Here is a 12,596-nt window from a genome sequence, read left to right as displayed (position 1 = left end):
GAGCTGTTAGTACAGAGCCTGATACGGGGCTCAAACTCACGAACCATGAGATCATGACCTGAGCCCAAGTTGGATGCTTCACCAACTGAGCCACCCAGGCGCTCCTAAAATTTTTTCTGAAGTTTATTTATTTTGAGAGAGAGAGAGAGAGAGAGAGAGCATGAGTGAGGCAGGGGCAGAGACAGTGGGAGAGAGAGAATCCCCAAGCTGACAGCACTGAGCTCAACATGGGGCCCCATCTCACGAACCATGAGATCATGACCTGAGCCAAAATCAGGAGTTGGACACTTAACCGACTGAGCCACCCAGGTACTCCTTGCTTCTCATCCTTCTGACCCCTGCCATTAGGAATCACTCTGCCAGAACAAGTAATGTATATCTAAAGAAACTATGCCTCATTTCTAAGATGGCCACAGAATTTTTGCAGTAGGTTTAAACCTTTGCTTATGGATATTGACTCTTTGAGGGAGACAGCCCTGTGAGAGACTTTATTTTCTTCTTCTCTGAGAATTCATTTCTGTCACTAGTGTGTTTTGGGGCAGAGTTAGAGTTACCTAGTTACCTGGTCTGAGAAGCCAACCTTACCCACAGCTGGAAATTTACACAACAGTCAGTCATTGAAGGAAGACTCAAAGATTCTTATAAAACATAGCTGTGTATTGGGATCCAGACCCTTGGAAACCTCAACTATGTTGAGTATGTTTTGATAGCAGTAAGCTATTGGACAGTTTTAAGACTGGTTGCAAGTTAGAATTGGGGAAAGACTTAAAATGAAAGAACTTTGAAAAAGTATCTCTTCTAGATAATTAAAAGAAGACAGTTCTCAGAATGAGGAGCTTCTCTGGAAAAGGCTACCTCCCTGCTTCAGAGGGAGGTAGGGAGAAGGTTTAACTGCACTTACTGGTATACCTGAAAGGGTCAACCTTCACCTCCCACTTAGCTGCTTCCTAGTGTATGTTCATTTCCACATCTGTAGTTTTAGGCATGATGTAACATTTTGTTACTCAGTTCTGCTTCTGAGTGAGAGACTATCTAACACAAAACCATATAGGAAATGGAAAATTATGGAAAGGACTTTAGTGTTGAAAATGTAGCCCTGTGCAGCAGGGTGCTGTATTTGTAAGTAGCTCTCAGTACAGAGAACACTTAAAAAAAAAATTCAGTGTTATTTCTTACTTATTCCTTTAAGCCTTTGAATAAAGTCTTTTCTTTGTAGAGTTTCTGGAGTACATCAGAAAAAGCAGGAGCTGAACATAGCTTTAAGAATGCACCCATATAGATATTGATTGCTGTATGGTAGTTTTAAAAGATATTTTTTTTTAATGTTTATTTTTGAGAGAGAGTGTGAGCAGGGGAGGGGCAGAGAGAGAGTAAGATACAGAATCCGAAGCAGGCTCTGAGCAGGGGCTTGAACCCATGAACTGCAAGATCATGACCTGAGCCAAAGTCAGAGGCTCAACCAACTGAGCCACCCAGGCACCCCATGTATGGTAGCTGTCTTAAAGTTAATTCTCTAATGCAGGCAGTTTTAATTCCTAATTTCTTAAGCAAATATAAACACTCTTGGCTCTTAAATAATGGTATTCTTTCTAGGACTGAGTTGCTTTCACTTCCATTCTGAGCATTGAAAAGCCCTTCTGTGATAGTTTTGTCAGTCCTCAATATTATATTTCCCTTTTGTTATAAACTCTTAAGTTATTAAACCAGAAGCTAATGTAAAACTTCTTAAGTTGCTATACATGTGGACGTTCAGTGTTATGTGGTCAGAAAGTTTGCATAGGTTGAATATATCTATATAATTTCCCTTTCTTCCTACTGTTTTCTTTATGGAAGGGTGGTGGGGAATAGCATGAGAATATGTCTTAAACTATAAAATGTTTCCCAGTCCCCTCCACCAGATCTGAATGTTCTATCATCTTTGTCTCCTAGACTTACTAGCTCTTTTTCTCAGGCCAAGCGTAACTCATCCCTCTACACACACACACACACACACACACACACACACACACACACACACACACACACATACACACATGAGGATGTACTATCCTATTCTCCCATTCCAGCTGTGGGCTCACCTCCAGGAGGCAGGGTCTTGTACTCATTTGCTTGTAAGGCCCCCCCTTTAAAAACTCTCAAGTGATAGGGACACATGACTTATCTCCACTTCTGGTATGCATACCCTTGAAGAATCAGATGCCTCAATTAGTGTTGAATGGAGGACTGAGCAAAGATAGCATCTGTGGTTAATGGTAGAGGTTACATTAATGTTTGAGTGCTTGAGTTCCATTGCTTCGTGTATCTTCTATGTGTACCTTTCTACCCAGGTAAAGTTTTCTCTCCAACTCTAGACTCTAATATGCCAATTTTACATCTTCATTTGGATGTCTGATATCTTAAAACCAACATATGTGAAGGCTAAGCTCTTGATCTTCCTACCCCCAAACTAGTTCCACCTGCAGCCTTCCCCATCTCAGTGGAAACTCAGTCCTTCCAGTTGCTCAAACCAAAAAATTGGGAGTCATCCTGATTTTCTTTGATGCACCACGTGCATTTCGTCAACAAATCTCGTTGGCACTACCTTTAAAATATACCCAGAACCCAGCGACTTCTCATCACTGCTCCTACCTCCACTGCTACTACCGTGCTCTGAGCCTTTGGCATCTCCTACTGAATCACTCTTCTAAATAGTTTACACTCTTTTATCTTTGCCCACATTGACTATTCTCACCCAGCAGCCAAAGTGATCCTATTGAAAACGTAACTTGGATGGTGTCATTCTTCTGTGATGCCTCCCTATTCACTCAGGGTAAAAGCCAAAGTCCTTACAGTGTCCCACAGGTCCTACATGATCTGCACTCCCCTCTGCCCCCCTAGCCCCAGCCCTGGCCTCACCATTCCTGGAACACACCAGGCACATGTAGGCCTTGGCTCTAGCTCTTCATTCCTTCTGGACCTTCTCTCACCTCCTAGTCTTGGTTCATATCTCACTTCGGCTATTGATGACCTGATGACCCTGTTGACTAGTGCAAGTTGTATCACTCCGTCCTCTCGATTCTTTTTACCCTGCCTTTGTTCTTATATCTGTAGCTCTTATTTTATGGTGTGCTGCCTGTTTTACTGATTTGTTCTGCGTATTGTCTCCTCCCCATCGCCCCTGCTAGACTCCAAGCTCTGTGAGGGTAGGAGTCTTTTTTTTTGTTCACTGTTCACCTGTATTCCAAGTGCCTAGAATGGTGCTTGGTACATAGTTGGCACTCAAAAAATGTTTGCTGAGTGAATTCGTAAGAGGTAATACTTTAAAAATAAATGATCCTTTCAGAATGGGTCAGGAGAGGAAGAGGTATGAAGAGAAATATGGCAATAAATAATGATGTTTGCCTGTTGTCCTTTGTGTGATATATATGCAAGTATGACTTCTTTAGGCTTAATTTGGTATCCTGATTTTTTTCTTTAATAGCTTTATTGAGGTATAATTTACATGCCATAAAATTCACCTATTACAGTTGTACAATTCAGTGATTTTTTAGTACATTTCTAGAGTTGTGCAACTGTCTTCTCAGAAAGTTCCCTTGTGTCCATTAGTAGTTAATCCCCACTCCCTGCCATGGTACCCTGATTTTGTTAATTTTTTTGCTCCCAAGTCTCAAAAGAGTAGTTTATACAGCAATACTAATACAGCCTGTGCTCTTAAAAATTATGTTTAATATGAAGTTAAATATCATTGCTTAATGTAGGAAATGGTATTGAACATTAGTGAAAAGAATGGGCTCAAAGAGTCAGACTGACTTTGCTCTTACCCAGCTCTACTATTTAGTTACCTAAATTGTTTTTTGCCTTCATCTTTTCATCTGTTAAATGGGGATGGTAATAGTAATGAGCTCACAGAGTTGTTGTGAAGATTAAGCAAATAATACAAGTAAACAACTTAGGACAGTGGCTGCTGAATAGTAAATACTCAATAAACTTTAGCTAACAGAATTAATCTCTTGTTACAGGAGTAGGTCTGAAATATATGGGGTAAATAAATAGCCTGGCAGGTAGAGAGCAAAATTCAAATCAGAGTCTAAGTTTTTGAAGTTTGTGTAAAATATGGTCCTGTTCCTGTCTTGGTTTGTAAATAATGTATGACTACAGCAGATTGTTAAAAGCATGTTAATTTCCAACAGAGATCATTTCTCAGCATTTTTATTTCAAAGGATCTGCTGAGCCACTTTTACTGAATTTTCTGTGCTCCTTTGTGATAGAGCTTTGACACCATGGAGGTGATTACCCACTTTTTTGTGACCATCAGAAAGCGCTCTGAATTGTGTCTTGATCTTACATTGGGATATACTGCAAGACTTCCTCTAAATGAATTTGAGAAATTTGTTTTATCTCTTATAGCCTAATAAGCCAGAACTAAATTATTTTTAATAAGATCTTTTCTGTTTTTTTTCTTGTATGTACAGATGCACAAAGCAGGGTCATCAGAAGCCTCTCGATTCAAAAGATGATAATACTGAAAAACACTGCCCAGTGACAGTGAATCCTTGGCATATGAAGAAAGCTTTCAAAGTCATGAATGAATTAAGAAGGTATTATTACATTAATATTCATGTAACATGGGTCTCTTCCCTTTATTTTGTAGTTGTTTCTAGTGAATATGCTCTTCATGCCTCATTTGTTCTTTATTTGATATAGAGAACATTAAAAGCTTTTTCCACGGGTTTTTTTTTTTTTTAATCAAAAGCATGAATAGTATAAGGCTGGTCTCCGATATGTAGCAACTAGCCACATGTGGTTAATCTGAATTAAGATGTTCTGTAAGTAGAAAATACAAAGTGGATTTCCAAGATTTAGTACAGAAAAGAATGTACAATGTTTTATTAATAACTTTTAAGAATATTGGTTACATTTAAAAATGATAATATATGGGATATTTTGGGTTAAATAGAATATATTATTGAAATTATTTTCACTTGTTTCTTTTTTTAATGTGATTACTAGAAAATTATGAATTGCATTATATTTTATATTACATATGTATCCCATAGTTCTATTGGATGGCTTGGTGTAGGGTTTCTCACTTATCACAAAGAATATGGAAAGAAAACTGTAAGGGAAAAATGTGATACTTTGGTGGTGGTGGTAGTAATTTTGAGGACTGATGACCTGCCCATTGTTAACGTTATTCTTAAGTATGTTAAAGGTCACTGATATGAAAGAAGTGACTTTAAAAGTTGATTGGAAAATGAATAGTTGTTTTTTTTTTTTTTTTAATTAAAAGACTAATGTGTGTATTAACCTTGGTTTAGTTTTCTTAGCTCTTTGTGAAAGTATTTTTTTCTGCATTGTTCTCTTTGTGAAAGTACATATATTTAAAAGCTTGGGCTAAAAAGAAGGGAGTGACTTAAACTGTCCTTCAATCTCTATATGCTATGTCTTCGTAAAATTCCACCCTTTAGGCCCATCATTTGTTTGTTTTTTCTTTACGTAAAGATTCAATAAATATTTATCTGTTGGGTGCTGGAGATACAATGGTGAGCATGAGACACATAGCTTATGGTTGAAGGCAGGGAGCAGGCATTAATCAGAGGATTACACACATAATTTACTATAAATTAAAAAAAATTTTTTTTTTCAACGTTTATTTATTTTTGGGACAGAGAGAGACAGAGCATGAACGGGGGAGGGGCAGAGAGAGAGGGAGACACAGAATCGGAAACAGGCTCCAGGCTCTGAGCCATCAGCCCAGAGCCTGACGCGGGGTTCGAACTCACGGACCGCGAGATTGTGACCTGGCTGAAGTTGGACGCTTAACCGACTGTGCCACCCAGGCGCCCCTATAAATTTTAATGGCAGTAAGTGCTATGAAGGAGAGCTGCCTGGTGCTGTGAAGGTTGATAATAGTGGTCAGGAAAGGCTTCCTGACCTGATAGAAATATTTGTGCTGAGAACTAAAGCAAAACAGAGGTAAGGAAATGAAGGCAGGATGGGGGTGGGAGAGGTTAGAAAACTGTTCCACGCACAGGGAATGGCAGTGCCCAAGTCTGGTGGTGGGACAGAGCTGGCCTCATTGGAGGAAGTGAGGGGCAGCTGGAGCACAAATGTCAAGGGGGTCATGGCAAGAGAGGAGCCTGAGTGGGCAGGTGGGGCCCAGCATACTCTGGGCCTTCCACATTTCAGTCTTGTTGTCATGGGAGGAAGCCACTGGAGAGTGTTAAGCAGGGTAGTGACATGATCAGATTTGTACTTTGAAAAGAACATACTTGCTGCTAGGTGGAGAGTGGAGTGGAGAGGGACAAGGAAGTTAAATCGACTATAACATACTTGATTTGCTTCCTTGTCCAGCTCTGATAGTATTTCTAATGTTTTCATTTAGTCTTTGGGAAAATATGTAGTTGGGATAATCCAGCAGGTCCGGATGTGCTGTTCTAGTTTTTTAATCCCGTTTTAACAGTAGTTATTGAATGTAAACTGCAGTGGTTACTAAATGGAACTGAAAAGTAAGAAAAACAGTCTAGTCATTAAAATTTTTTTTTTTTTTAATGTTTATTTTTGAGAGAGAGAGACAGAGTGTGAGCGGGGAAGGTGCAGAGAGAGACAGAGACCCAGAATCTGAAGCAGGCTCCAGGCTCTGAGCTGTCAGCACAGGGATCAGACTCACAAATCATGAGATCATAACCTGAGCTGAAGTCGGACGCTTAACCGACTAAGCCACCCAGGTGACCCTAGTCTGGTCATTTTAAGACTGAGATTTTTAATGGCTCTTCTTTTTCTTTGAAAAGTCTAGAAAGACTGACGTTTTCCTGTTCACATTTCCTCTCCCCACCCCCTTCTGTGGGAGCACCATAACCATGGCCTTCCACTGGTGTGAGTAGGGCCTCTGTTGACCTAGGCATGACTCACTAAACTTCAGGGAAGGTGACACCTTCCCCTGAGGTGGATGACCCCGGTTTAGGGACACACTCTGGACTTGGGCGAACTGTTTTACTTCTTTGAGGCTTAACTATAAAATGAAGGGAGGAGACAGGATGGAATGTGAGGTTCATTGCTGCTCTGACTTCTCTGAGTCTGTGAGATTTTTTCCTGCTTACATGCACAGCACTGGTGTCCTTGCTTCATCCTGGGTTTATTTTGCTCTAGCCTTCATGTACCTATGTGTCCCGTTTTGGGTGTGAACTATATGGCTGTGAAACAGCGTCTTACTCTTTGTGTCGTACCATATCAGGAACCAACGTGTCACCAGGCTGGTAGTTGATGCTGATTTTCAGAACAAAGAACGACTTTTAAAGAGCCAGAGGGTGTTCGCTGCCAGCTCTATATCCAGGATTGTTTTAATAAACTCACTAACTGATATTGTTTTTTTTTTTTTTTTTAAATAAACTCTCTTTGGGATTCATCAGAACCCTTTAGTTTTGTTTGTTTTAAATAGCATTCACTTCTGGGGCACCTGGGTGGCTCAGTTGGTTGAGCGTCTGACTTTGGCTCAGGTCGTGATTTCACGGCTCGTGAGTTCCAGCCCCGCATTGGGTTCTGAGCCTGGAGCCTGCTTCATATTCTGGGTCTCTCTCCCTCTCTGCTGCTCTCCTGCTCATGCTCTCTCTCTGTCTCTCAAAAATAAAAATAAACATTAAACATTTTTAAAAATATCATTCACTTCTCTCTTAACCCTTATGGCCCATTTGAGTAATTAAAAAAAAAAAATCTTGGAGGAAGCCTATTCTTTAAACAACTGAAAATCTTTAATTTCCTGCCATTGCATCAACTTCCTGCTGCCAGGAAGAGGTAGCTGAGAGTGGTTTCCTGACTTCTGGGAAGAGAGAACTTCCTTGTTCTTATTGCTCTGCTCTTGGGCCCTTGCCTTTAACTGGTAGAATAACAGCCATACACTAGAGAGCGTTTTTATGAATGTTTGACTGATGGAAGTGATATTTTAGGAGTAAGAGTCACTTTTTTTTTTCTAGTTATGGTTGTTGTAAGGTGTGGTTGGGGGAGTGGGAGTGAGCGGGCAAGAGCTTTGTAAAGTTTAAGTTTGAGAATTAATATAGTTTATAGAAGAAGAATGTGACATTTTCTTTAAACTAGTTTTTTGTTTTTGTTTTCTTTTTTAGACCGGAGGCCCAGATATAGCTCCATGTCCCAGCCCAATATGAGCTTGAATAGCTTAAAATTACTTGGCTTAAAAACCCTGCAGTTACTTGTAAACAGTGTATTCTACAAGTGTTTGTAAGCAGCTGGTTCTCCTTTGAAATCTGCTAGCATGCGCGGCTGTGCGGGAGCCAGAAACAGCATCAGACTTGGCCCATGCCCTGCGAATGTCTAGATTGCTATAGGAGATGTCTAGAGGAGAGGATGAGTTGGGGGAACAGTGCATGCTGAAGAGGATTTTCATGGGAGAAATCCGCAGCAGCCCAAAGAAGAGGTTCCTGCTGGACCTGATCACGGGCAGTAGGATTCATACAAAGGACAGGAGAGGAAAGGCAGTTCCTGGCCTGGATAACTGCATGAGCTACCGGGGGGGATAAACATAACTTGTTGGATAAAGTGAATCAAGAGTTCGTGCTGGGGAGTCTGTGCAGAAAAGGTTAGGAAGCGGGAGAAGGACTGAATTGTGCAGGCTTAAATAGCGTGATGAATTTGGACTTAATCCTGTGGGCACTGGGAATCAGTGAAGGTTTTTGAAAAAGGGAGCAGCGTTGTAAGATGAATGGTGTTGGAGGTATAACCTGGCAGTGTAGTGAAAGGACGGGTCTTTTTAGCAACGCATCTCTGGCAGAAAATTCAGCTCTTTCAACTTCCCAAGCTTGAATTGGTGGGGGTAGGAATTTTTCAGGATACTGACATTTTCAAAATCAAAGCAATAGATCTAATTATGTGTAAAACACTGTATTGAGTCTGTGGAGAAGACAAGCAGACTAAATCTCAGACATACGTTTTATTGAGAACATTATGCTATGGGCTTTTTGAGGTGGCCCCAAAAAGGAAATGTCAAGAGATAGCCTTTTGCCTTTACATTAAACACACACACACACACACACACACACACACACACACACACACACACAACTTCTGTTTTGTAGGTTATGGGATAAGAGTATCTGAGCTTTAAAAATTTCAGTGACTGTTAGTTAGGGCCAACCTGTTGCTTGTTTAGAAGGAAGAGAATTTTGATCCTTAAGTTATATTAAGGAGTTGAAAGTTTTTAGTAAGGATAAATCATTTGAAGCAGTTCAAGTGCTCCTCTATATATCATACCTAAGTCATAAATATTTAGTAGGTCAGTTATAACAGCAGTTTTTACCTTCCCAAGTATAACTTAATCAAAAAAGCCTGAAGCTGTCTTTTAAAGGAGTGCCTATTGTATTTTTCCTCCAGGACATTTAGACCTTGTGGATCCAGATCACCAGTAGGATTAAGTTATCTATTGTGCATCTATGAAAAATTGGAGTTGTGGCTCTTTGGTTATTTATACTCGGTTGCTTAGATGGCAAGTGAATTAAAGAACAAACAAGTGGATCTCCCTTTCTCTTCACAGCTTTATATCACTGTTTTTAATTTTTTTTTTAAATGTTTATTCTTGAGAGAGAGAGACAGGCAGACAGTGCAGGTGGGGGAGCTCAAACTCATGAACCGTGAGATCATGACCTGAGCCAAAGTCAAATGCTTAACTGACTGAGCTACCCAGGCACCCCTTTATGTGACTGTTTTTAAAAGAGATTTCAGGAAGTTACATACGATGTGAGTTTTTTTATTGCTCGAACATATATTTTTTTCTGTAGTAAAACATTGCCAGGTTCTTTTGTTTTCATGTTATACTAGAGTAGGATGTAAAACATTCCTTGAAAGATAGAGCAGTTGGGTAGAGCCCCAAATCAAATAGACTTGTTTATTTAGAAATTTTAAGATACAGGTTGAAACTTCTAGTCTCACTTTAACTGGTAATCTTCTGCAGTGTTTCTTAAGCACATGTGATTAATCTCTTTTTAAGTGGTGTTTATTGAGCATGGATAGGATCATTGAACATTTCAAAGAATACCAATAGTGGATAGTAATAAATGAGTTTACTGACCCAACTCCTTTCTTTTCCGTTTCTTTATGTTGTTGAATACCTACCTGCTTCAGAGCTCGCTTTTACTATGCATGTTAAATCAGAAAATCATAAGATCTTACTCTGGCTTTTTTCTTTAAATTATTATAGCTAAGAGTAGCTCATGATTTATTTCACCAATTAAAAAATACTTTGTAATGAGGAAGTTTCCTTTGTATGCATCCTACACTTTCTACCACAGAGGCTTTTCATCTGCATATTCAGAAACTCATCTCTGCATTACTCTTCCCGCCCCTACCCCCCGAAATCCTTCATCTTCCTCATTTCTCTGTTCTTTTCCCCACCAGCTTTTCTCTGTCCCTAATCTCTTCCTTCATTTTATTTCTAATTATTCTTTTCATCTTCTCTCAACTATGACCAAGTGTTCTTGCAGGTCCTCAAATCTGGAGATGTTACCTTCCCTTCTCTGCAGGTATTTAGTAACACACTTTCCTCTGTGCCTTCCAGTGGCTCCGTTTTGTCATTTTTCACTGTCACTCTTTTATTTTTTTAATTTTTTTTTCTTTTTTGAGAGAGAAAAAGGGAGAGAGGGAGAATCCCATGAGGAGGCAGAGAGAGAGAGGGAGAGGGAGAGAGAGAGAGAGAGAGAGAGAATCCCACACAGCCTCCGCACTGTCAGCATGGGAACCTAAAGCGAGGCTTAAACTTACCTGATGCAGGGCTCGAACTCATGAACTGCAAGATCATGACCTGAACTGAAGTCGGATGCTTAACCGACTGGGCCACCCAGATACCCCTCACTGTCATTCTGCTGTCTTGATTCTGTTTGAAAAGAATAATCTCTATATTCTGGGACCCTTGCTATTTTAAGGCAGTTTCTAAGTTATTGACTGTAGTAGGTTGTCCTACAACTTTCCGCATTGTCACCACCTCGTGCTTTCTGTTTGAAAATTTCAGCAGGTGCAAATCTGTTTAGGGGGCTGTGCTATCAGGACTTACACTATGGTGGTGAATCTGTGTTGGGTAAACCCAGCCTCTACATTTTTCCCTGTGCTTAACTGCCACAGAAATTCAAATTCATATCAAAATCAAACCATCATAGTTTTAAGAAGAAAAAGAAGGAAGATGGTGGTGACACATGCCATGGAGTTCTGTTGATCTTTGAGATTATTGACATTATAAGCCAGATTCCATCTCCTTTGTCTGTTAAATGAAATTGTCAGAGGAGGGTTGGTTAAATATGACTAATTTAAGTCAGCAGTTGTGCGGCCTTTCGCCTTTAAACCAGCTCATCTCCCTTCATGCTGAGTGACCAGTACTCAGTGATGCAGCCATGTCCTGAACAGCACCTCCACATCTGGCTCTCCCTCTGCTTCCTGACCAGTTTTTAAACTTCTTGTCTTCTTTCCTTGACCTCTGACCCCTTGCCTTGTTTCTTTTTATGTCTTGCTATTGTGTCTTTATCCTAACACCTGTTGCTGTTCCAGAGATGACTTTGGACACATTCCAGGCCGTGGTATGGGGTTTGCCCATGGGCTGTGGTGGAAGCCTCGTCTCACGAGCCACGGAGTCCACTCCATGTGGCAGGCAGTGCCTCTAGGTTTTCCGTGGCACCCGAGGAAGAAAGACGGATAGATGCCATGTGATTGCCTCACCCTGCCGGCTTCCAGTAGAAAGTCAATTTTTGTTTCATGTGACTACTAATTATTTTTGACCTCTGAAAGCCTGATATGTACACAGCAGTGATCGGTTTTTCTCCTCTTAGGAATTTGTGACTTTGTGTCAGGAAACTAAAGGATGTCTTGGTATGTCAGGCATGTTTCATTAATTTTCAAAGCAGCATTTTTCCTGAGAAGGACCAATTTGCATGATTCTGTTTCATTTAGGTTTTGGAGTGCCTTTCATTTTTCTAGGCAATTTGGGTTTTACAAAAGGCCTATATAATTTTTGTTCTCCACATTTGAGCTTAGAGGCATCTTCCTTTGCAAAGCCACCTTAAGGTTGGGCTTCGCCTCTCTTATATCTTCCCAAACATGCCACATGTGCCCCATCTTAAAAGTTACAGTTTCATTTTTGTAATTAGCTGTTAGCTTGTCTGTTTCTCCCCACTCTACTGGGAACTCCTTGCTGTCATGGGCATTGCCTTGCTATTGTGGTAAATGAACATAGTGCTAGGCGCATAGTAGCCACTCTGGATATTTGATGATGAATGAATAGATGCAAATTTTGCTAAATAGCAATTATTTGTCTTACTATTCTGGAAGACTTTTCCTTCTGTCATTCATTCTTTCATTGAATTTCAAGTAATAGGAATATAAACTCAGAAACTCACTTTAATTTTTATCGCCAAACTTTTCATTTGTACCTGTCCTCCTCATCCAAAAGTTATTGTACTGCTTACAAACATGCACATTTGGAAAGAGGTAAGGGCTATTCTCAGTTAGATACACACTGGCTAAAAGATAAGAAAGCTGGTCAGATCTCTCTGTTTTTTTTTTTTTTTTTTTTTTGTTTTTTTTTTTTTTTAAGAGCAAGCAGGAGCAGGGGAGAGGGACAAGAGAGA

At 40.1% G+C, this 12,596-nt stretch overlaps 1 protein-coding gene and 1 long non-coding RNA gene across 5 annotated transcripts in view; one reads left to right on the top strand and one right to left on the bottom strand.

Moving 5' to 3' along the window:
• The window catches only part of KLHL2 (kelch like family member 2), a 117,395-nt gene that overhangs the window by 8,783 nt on the left and 96,016 nt on the right, over nt 1-12,596 (top strand). For all 4 annotated transcript variants that reach the window (XM_047855430.1, XM_047855431.1, XM_047855428.1 and 1 more), the window contains exon 2: nt 4,452-4,577. In XM_047855430.1, the coding sequence (XP_047711386.1) occupies nt 4,452-4,577 (126 nt within the window). The remainder of the gene's footprint in view (nt 1-4,451; nt 4,578-12,596) is intronic.
• The window catches only part of LOC125163534 (uncharacterized), a 71,954-nt gene that overhangs the window by 6,269 nt on the left and 53,089 nt on the right, over nt 1-12,596 (bottom strand). The gene's annotated exons all lie outside the window — the stretch shown is intronic.

The sequence above is a fragment of the Prionailurus viverrinus genome, chromosome B1 (genome assembly GCF_022837055.1).
Source record: "Prionailurus viverrinus isolate Anna chromosome B1, UM_Priviv_1.0, whole genome shotgun sequence".
Classification (NCBI taxonomy): domain Eukaryota; kingdom Metazoa; phylum Chordata; class Mammalia; order Carnivora; family Felidae; genus Prionailurus; species Prionailurus viverrinus.
The sequence above is the reverse complement of the archived record's forward strand: the minus strand, read 5'-3'. Positions and strand labels throughout refer to the sequence as shown.